The 9,237-nt window shown below is 38.8% G+C and overlaps 1 protein-coding gene across 1 annotated transcript in view; it reads left to right on the top strand.

The window, feature by feature from the left end:
- LOC103202528 (OX-2 membrane glycoprotein-like) overlaps positions 1 to 8,680 on the top strand; it is a 16,144-nt gene extending 7,464 nt beyond the window's left edge. The window contains exons 2-5 of the mRNA XM_042781856.1: positions 2,241 to 2,322; positions 3,911 to 4,237; positions 6,706 to 6,978; positions 8,574 to 8,680. Coding sequence (XP_042637790.1) covers positions 2,241 to 2,322; positions 3,911 to 4,237; positions 6,706 to 6,978; positions 8,574 to 8,680 — 789 coding nt within the window. The remainder of the gene's footprint in view (positions 1 to 2,240; positions 2,323 to 3,910; positions 4,238 to 6,705; positions 6,979 to 8,573) is intronic.
- Positions 8,681 to 9,237: the final 557 nt, after the last annotated feature.

Genomic DNA, 9,237 nt, shown 5'->3' on the forward strand with positions numbered 1-9,237 from the left:
ACCTTCCTTCCGAGGAGTGGCTGGTGGATTTGAACCGCCAGCCTTCTGGTGAGCAGTCAAGTGCCTTAGGCACTATGCTACCAGAGCTCCTTATACCCTACATAGAAGAGCATAATCATAGTTCTAAGTACAAAGAAAAATTTTTGTTGTTGTTAGGGACCATTAAGCCCATTCTGACTCATAACAACCCTGTGTACAGCAGAACAAAACACTGCCTCGTCCTGCACCATCCTCCCAACTGTTGCTATGCTTGAGCCCATTGTTGTGGTCACTGTAGTTACTTCCTTCTAGTTGAGGGTCTTCCTCTTTTGTGATGACCCTCTACCAAGCATGATGTCCTTTTCCAGGGACTGGTCCTTTCTGATAAGGTGTACAAAGTATGTGAGATGAAGTTTTGCCATCCCACTTCTAAGAAGCATTCTGGCTCTACTTCTTCCTGGACAGATTTGTTCATTCTTCTGGCAGTCCATGGTTTGTTAAATATTCTTGCCAGCACCACAATTCAAATGCATCAATTTTTCTTTGATCTTTGTTATTTATCATTCAGCTTTCGCATGCTTATGAGGCGATTGAAAAGATCATGGCCTAGGTCAGGAGCACCTTAGTATTCAAAGTGACATCTTTGCTTTTGAACACTGTAAAGAGATCTTGTGCACCAGACTTGCCCAATGAAATTCATCATTTGGTTTCTTGACTGTTGCTTCTGTGGGTCTTGACTGTGGATCCAAGTCAAATGAAATCCTTGACAACTTCAATCTTTTCTCCATTTATCATGAAGTTACTTGGTCTAGTTTTGGGGATTTTTGTTTTCTTTATTTTGAGGTATAATCCATACAAAAGCCAGTAGTCTTTGGTAGTCTTTGATATTCATCAATAAGTGCTTCAAGTCATCTTTCCTTTCAGCAAGAAAGGTTGTGTCATCTGCATATTGCAGGTTGTTGATGAGTTTTCCTCCAATCCAGATGCAATATTCTTCATATAGTCTAGCTTTTTGGATTATTTGCTCAGCATATAGATTGAATAAGTGTGATGAAAGGGCACAACACTGACGTTTACTCCTTCCTGATTTTAAACCACTCAGTGATTTGGTCACAGGCAGTGATAACATAGTTTTATAATTATATATAAAAAATTTAAAACCCATTGTCTTTTACACATATGGAGGCAATCTGGTATACTGGTTATCATTTTAGCTCTGGCTTTAAATCCTGGCCCTGCCATTTCCTTTCTGTGTTAACTTGGTCAAGTTCTAAATCCCCTGTGTCTTTAATTCCTCACTTTTAAATTGTCTCAGAATAACATTCCCTTAAATACCACTGTGATTTGCAAAGAGGCCAAGGACTTCTGCCTGGGCACATGAAAGTAAAACAATGAAGAAAAAAAAACATGCTGTTTAAAGCCAGGACTGGTTTTAAGAAGAGGCAGTGGTGGTTTCATGCTAGAATTCTTAGAGAAGACTGAGGTTTGATTGCCAACCAGTACACCTCATGCAGCCACTTGCCATCTGTCAGTGGAGGTTTGTGTGTGCCATGGTGCTGAAGAGGTTTCATTGGCACTCCCAGACTAAGACAGACTAGAAGAAGGGCCAGGAGATCTAGTTCCAAGAGTTAGTCAGTGAAACCCTATGGATCACAACGGTCCAATCCCATCATACATGTGGTCTCTGGGGGTCAACATCTGACTTGACAGCAGCTAACAACAACAATTGCTTCTTAAAATGTGCAATTTATATAAAACTTGCAGAAAAATCTGCCTTGATAAACTTACTTTGAAGTTAATTACATAACATTTCTGAAAAATTGTTACCCACAAGTTACATTTTTCCCCCCAGTATCAAGAGATGTGGCTTATTTTTGGAAGTGGATGCTGGTTAACATTTGTATACACTGTGTCTTCTGTATGTATCTATGGCAGTTTGTATTCTTCAATAAACCTTCATCTTTGAGAGCTTTTTTTTAGCAATAGCAGCTTTGCTAACACAGTACTTTTTAGGAGTAAGGCCCCAAATTTCCAGGCTATAATTAAGGAGCCGCACTGCTGTTTTTCCTTCCCGTAGCCAATGTATGCTCTGTTATTTCTTCTATTTATAAAACCTCTGGTTCTGCTTCCAGAAAGTCAAAGTTCTTTACTGGATTAAAAGTTAAGCTGTGACATTCCCTGAAATAATGATTGGATTGAAGTTTCCTTGGATTTGTACAAATCCCAATCCCCTGTTTCTGTACTTTGCTTTCTGTCTTCAGGTGCGTGGAATGCTCTTCTACCGTCTGCCTGTCTACAGTCTGATGTGGAGCATGGCAGCCATGGTGCTGTGCAGGGCCCAAGGTAAAGATGCTTGAATCCCCTGCTCAGAGTCCAGAAAGCACCGGTCCTGCAGTGGAGACCTTTGACCACAGTGGTTTGCACTGTGCTGGTTTCATTTATTATTTAAACATTATTAAACATTGCCAACATTGTCTTGAAAGAGTGGGATCTTTTCTTTCTGCTTTCCACATTTTTATTTCAAAGAACACTTTGCTATTTAGAAGCTCTTTCTATAGAATGAATCAGACTTAAATGTATATGTATAGATACAGTATATATATATATATATATATATATATATATATATATATATCGGACATATATATATATATACTGTATAAATTAAACTCCTTTATTTTTCACCTATTAAATTGAATAACTTTTAAAAGTGACAATATCTTGTGTTTGTTTTGTAATGGGGTGCTCAGTGAAGTATGAGTGAATACAAACTTTTTAGAAAGTAAGTTGATAGTAAGCCTTAAAATTGAACATGCTCCTAGTTACAGAAAATTTTGAAAAATATAGAGATATAGCTGTTATGTAGGTTTACTTCTCTCTTGTGTGGAAAATTTGCCTGTGCCATCTACTTGTCCGCTGAATTTCCTAGTTGTGCCAGACCTCCCTCCTCCATTCCCCTGGAGGTCACCCCTTACTTTGCTGCTGGGTTTCCATGGGGGCCAGTCATACTGGTGAAGGAAGGCAGGTTTTACACCCATCGTCTACAACCCTGTTCTGCAGTACCTACCACAGGATTTACAGATAGGCTGGGAACATCTAAATGCAATTTCATAGAAGCAGCAAAAAATCATAAAGCTTCCACTAAATGATTTCTTCCAAAGCCAAAGAAAAAATCATTCAAGAGATTAACCCATAACTTTAATCCCTTTCTCATGCTCCGTTCTAAAAGCATTAATTTCTTCAAGCCTCTGCTCTACAAAATCCTGACAAACTTTCTGATACACTTTCTGGAAGCTCCAACTTTGACAGCAGATATTTCTGTGACACTCAAATTTCCAGTGTACATGTGTTGTTAAGACTACCTTTATATCCTTGATATTATTGAGGCAGGGGTTGCTTGTTTATTTTGCCTTTTTTAAAAAGAAAATTACACTTGTCAGTTTTTTCCATATTATTAGTTTTTAAAAATATCACACCAAAGTTTTGTGCTTTTGATCAAGGCTACATTTTGTGAATGACTTCATTAATTTGTGTGTTTATTTGTGTTAATTCACTTGCATTTTGGGGCATTTGCATGTACACATGATTAATTTTCAACTTCTCATAGTTCTTACTAAATATAGTTGTGGTGAACCATTTCCCTCTGAGAACTGCTTTATGTATTTCCACAGTTTTTAATATATTATGCTGTCATTGTCATTAGCTTTGAGAATTTATAATTTCCACTATGATTTTGATTTAACCAAAGAGTTAAAAGAGGTATGTAAATTTCTATTCTGCTACACTACTATTAATTATTGTACAAAGAAGTTTGAACCTTCATTTCTCTAGCAACATCAGAAATATAGATACATGTACTTTCTTCTGTGTATCTTCTATTTTAAATAAACATTTATTTCAAGTTTTAAAATATAAATACTTTTCTTCACAGGGCAAGTGGAGACCCATGATGAAATAGAGCTTCTGCACACACATGCTTCCCTAAGATGTTCTCTGCAAACTTACCAGGAAGTCTTGATAGTGACATGGCAGAAAATAAAGGCTACAAACCCAGAAAATATGGTCACATTCAGCAAGAAAAATGGGGTTGTGGTTCAGCCTGGCTATAAGGACAGGGTAAACATCACGTATCTCGGACTCAATGACTCCACTATAACCTTCTGGAATACTACCCTGGAGGATGAGGGGTGTTACATGTGCCTCTTCAATACCTTTGGTTCTGGGAAGATCTCAGGAAAAGCCTGCCTCACCCTCTATGGTGAGCATCTTTGAGAATATGTTGTCTCTGGCTAGAAATATTTTTTCAAGAATGTTTGGAACACAGTTGCTGTGTTAGTGTTTCTAGGTCCTAACCACAGAAAGGTTAACCTCTTGTGTCTACTGTAATGTGGTTATGGTTATTGGAGAGTCCATGGACTATGTTGAGATTTTTTCCTTGAGCTATCTTTGCTCTGAGGAGTCCCTGGGTAGAATAAGCAGTTGAGCACTGGACTGCTGCCCAAAAGGTTGGCAGTTTAAACCCACTCAGAGGCTCCTCAGAAGAAAGACCTGGTGGCATGCTTCTGAAAGTCCACAGCCATTGAAAACTCAGAGCAGTTCTACTCTGCATACGTGGGGTCACTATGAGTCAGAACTGACTCAATGACAACTAACAACAAGAACAACAGCGATCTTTGGGAGATCCTGCTATCAGCAAGAGTGAGTTGAAGATGATAGTGAGCACGATAAGCTCTCAGTAAACAGCATTGTGGTTCAGACCTGGCTTGGCCACTAACAATCATGTGAACCTAGAAGGGTCATGGCCCCTGGCTGCATCGTTCTTTATCTGCCCAATTAGTGTGCAATAAATAATTTCCAAGGGTCTGTTAAAGATTTACTAGTATTTTAAATCAAAGGATAGAACAAGATTGGGCTAACTCAGAGCTGGTGTTGGTGGAGGCTTTTCCTTGTGTTTTAGAGTAACTGTCTCAGGATTAGTAAGGAAACATGCAGAAGCTCATCATACCTGACATGACACCAATTGGGAATGAAATCAAATAATAAGCATTCTTTTAAAATCTGGGAGTAACTTTAACGCATGGAACACAAGGAGAAAGACAAGCTTAGAGAGGTGTTAGGAATGGTGAAGTGAGAGTTTGAACACGCCAAGATTCCAAAACCCAAAACAAAACTCCCTGCTGTTGAGTCAGATCCGACTCATAGTGACCCCTCCTTGGGTTTCTGAGGCTTTGTCATTTCGGAAGTAGATTGTTCAGTCTTCCTTCCAAGGAGTGGCTGGTGGGTTTGAACTGCCAGCCTTTAGGTTAGCAGTCAAATGCCTTAGGCACTATGCCACCAGAGCGCCTACATCAAGATTGGTCATTGGTAAGAATGTAAGGCAGGTATGATAACACCAAATACAAGCTTCTTTCACTTATTTGGCCTATAATGAGTCCTCTATGCAGGATCGTACATCTAGCTTTCTTCTTGACTTTCATTCATTCATTCTAGTCTTCTCCTTCCCTCTCTTCCTTCCTTCTTCCCTTCCTTCTTTTCTTTCTATCTAATTTTTCTCCTTTCCTTTCTCATGTCATATTTTTTGCATTTATGTTCCTTTCTTTCTTTCCTCTTTTTTCCTCATCTTTCTCTTATTTTTACTCCTTCTCTCACAAGTTTCTTATTTTTAACCCCAAATCTGGAGTCCTCTGAATCTTCTAGCTGATAATCCTGTTGTTATCCTTTGTAGTAATAATTTCCAGCCACAACTTGTAGTTTTCAGCTAAGCCATTCTTTGCAACACCGAAGGATGTGACACCCAGTCAGGTCATATCAGCCATACTCTTCTTCCTTTGTTTCTATCCCTCTTCCTCTAGTACACATTGATATTAATGATTTAGATACTCTTTGCTCAGAATCACAGTCTTATAGCCCCATTTGTTCCCCTACAGCACCCCCCTTGAATATATAAGCATAGATCATGTTTTTGTTTAATAAGACTCTAATTATCTTGTGGGCCCCAAAGCCAACCACAGAAGGGCAAGTCTGCATTTACTCAGCAGAGAAACTGTAGGTTCCAACAAAAATGAACTCTTAGTCTCTTTTAAAAGAGAACAGACAACAAATAACACCTTTTTCCCATAAGGTAGTTATTTAGCTTTGCTCCAAGTTTCTTCCACTGTGTTTTATATGATTTTCCAAATGGATTTTCCATGTTTCCACCATGCATTTCATTCACTGGTCTATCTTCAAGCAGAGAGCAGCTATCTTTAAGTAGCAATCCCTCTATGAGCTCTCTGTCCTGGTGCTTCTAAGAGGTGTGGGCTATATGGATGGAGGTGCTGGTTAGGGGTTATTGTTAAGCTATTTGAGTAAGCACAGACCATGTTTTGTATAAGAGCAATATAAGTCAGAGTTGCTGCATTGACCATGATAAAAAAGCAGAATAATTAAACTCTGGACTGCTTGGGAGAAAATGTTGTCTAATTTCTCAATATCCTCTTTCAATCCAACTAATTCTCCTAGGAACACATGTTGCAGGAGATCTGTTTCATCACAGGCTTGTATTAGGCTAGAGTCCATCCTGCAGATCAGAGATTTAGACAGAGAAAGAACTAGAAAGGTCCCAGTTTGGATGGAACATGCCACATTATCTTTCAAGCCAACACTGATCTTTTGTACATTTCTGAAGAGAGTGAAAGACCTGACCAGGTGTGTAACTGATGGCAGACCATTATTTTTTTGTCCCAGTACAGCCCACAGTATCCCTTCACTATAAATTCTCTGAAGACCACTTAAATATCACCTGTTCTGCTACTGCCCGCCCTGCCCCCATAATCTCCTGGAAGGTGACTGGGTCAGGGATTGAGAATAGCACTGAGAGTCTATCTCACCCCAATGGGACGACCTCTGTCACCAGCGTCCTGCAGGTCAAAGATCCTGAGAGTCAGGTGGGAAAGGAAGTGATCTGCAAGGTGCTGCATCTGGGGACTGTGACTGACTTCAGGCAAACTGTGAGCAAAGGTAAGAGAAGCTGAGTAAAAACAGCTGTGATCATATCTGTGTACACACACCTGGAAGGTGGTGTCTTCCGCAGAACCATTTCTCCTCTTAACAAGGGAGTTACATGGGCAGGCAGTGGGGAGGGAAAGAAGAGGGTAGGAAGGGAAAGGAAAATAGAGCTGTGAAAGCAAATGAATCAAATTTTCAGAAATTGTGTACACGTACTAAAGGCTTTTGCTAAGATTCATTCATTCATTTATTCTTGCATGTCAACAGAATTTACTGATAAACGTGAAGATTATCAGTAAAATAATAAAATGAACAGTGGCTTTTCAGATGTTGTAGAGCTAATAGCAACCATTTTCTTTCCCATGTACTTTGAAGTGCTAACTCTGGATGGAGCACTCATTAACAAATCTCCTAAAAAAAATCTTGCTTTTTTTTTTTTTGACGAGTAGAGGGGGTGACATTTTGAATAGCAAAACCTGAGGAAAGCTTCATTGGCTTATTGGATGCAGTATTTCTAAGGAGTACCTCCTATTGGCATTTCTAGTGTCCCTGAACAAAAACTAGACAAATCAGAAAGTGGATATTTAGGTAAATTTGGTGAAAAAAGTTTGCACTGTCTGTTGCATTTGGACATTTGTATAGAGATCCTTGGGGGTAGTGGTGGTGCAGCTGTAGAATTCTTCCCTTCCATGTAGGGTCCAATTCCCAGCTAATGCACCTCAAGTGCAGCCACCATCCATCTCTCAGTGGGCACTTATGGGTTATTATGATGCTGAACAGGTTTCTGCAAAGCTTCCAGACTAAGACAGACTAGGAAGAAAGAAATATTTCTTGACTATTGAAAAAAAAATTAATAACAGGGTGCTAAATGAGAAGAAGGGAGCTCTGGTGGCATAGTGCCTAAGGCATTTGATTGCTAACCAGAAGGCTGGAGGTTCAAACCCACCAGCACTCCTCAGAAGGAAGGTTGGACAATCTACTTCCATAGTGATACCGCCTCAGAAACCCAAGGAGGAGTCACTGTGAGTTGGATCCAACTCAGTGGCAGTGAGGTGAAGGAGATGAGAAAAAATGAAATAAAAACATGGATGTATTATTTCTGAGTATTGAGATCATAAGATTCATGATTTTATATTTTATACTTTTCTGGATACTCCAAATTTTCCTCAATAAACCTATATTACTTTAATGGAGTCTAAGGAAGTAAATATGTGCTTGGCAGGCAAACAGACCTCTGACCAAGCCTGGGTTCCACTACTTACTACTGAATGACTTTCAGCTTACTTAACTTCTCTGAGCCTCAGTTCATTCATCTGTTAAATAAGGATAATGATAATAATACCTAACTTGGGATATTTTGTGGATTAAATTAGATAACATATGCAAAGCTCTTATTATATTGTGATCATATAAAGCATGCTAACTATTATTATTCAAATTTTATTAAGATAAAATAAAGTCGTGAATAGACACCACAAAACCTATGTGCTTAAGGAAATTTCAACTCTAATAAAAACTCATCACAACAGTGGCTTTATGACTTTTTGCCTCTTGTGACAAGCCAGCTGGTGACTTTGTTTTCCTTTTTCTCTCTTCAATATCCATAGGCTTCTGGTTTTCAGTTCCTCTGTTATTAAGCATTGTTTCCCTGGTAATTCTTCTGATCTTAATCTCCATCTTATTATACTGGAAACGTCACCGGAATCAAGATTGAGGTGAGTCATCACAGTTATACAAAGAAGGAAACAAGTTACATGATTTTATAAGTCAATTAGAGGTCATCGGAAGATATTAATAAGGGGCTGACAATGGTATGCTTTGTTTGTTGTTTCCAAAATACATACATGACACTGTAGGGTCATTTTCTTGAAACTGGACATTTCTGCTTTTCATTTGCCAAAATAGTTTCAAGGCAAAGTATTTTGTTAATTGAGAGTAATAGTTGATGAGAGAAAATGAAGAAAGTATTTATCCCATCAAAATGGAATCATCTGACGGCAGAACTCAGTGAAAAGAGTCTTAGCACCCATGCATAGTGCTTCCTACCTGCTAAGGAGGACAAGCTTTTCTCTTTTTGTAACATTCCACAGGCCAGGTACCCATCTAAGAGATTGCAGAATTGTCCAATATTATCACTCATTAAATAACACCTCCTAACTTCCTATACTATATTCCCACTATGTCTCAAACCCCAAAGACAACATATGGATGACTGATTCCACCCACTCAATAACTTATGCCATATCGTTCTGCCCTTCAAGACTATACATT

This window comes from Orycteropus afer, unplaced genomic scaffold (genome assembly GCF_000298275.1).
Source record: "Orycteropus afer afer isolate SDZICR_OR568_19922 unplaced genomic scaffold, OryAfe1.0 scaffold00184, whole genome shotgun sequence".
Taxonomy (NCBI): Eukaryota; Metazoa; Chordata; class Mammalia; order Tubulidentata; family Orycteropodidae; genus Orycteropus; species Orycteropus afer.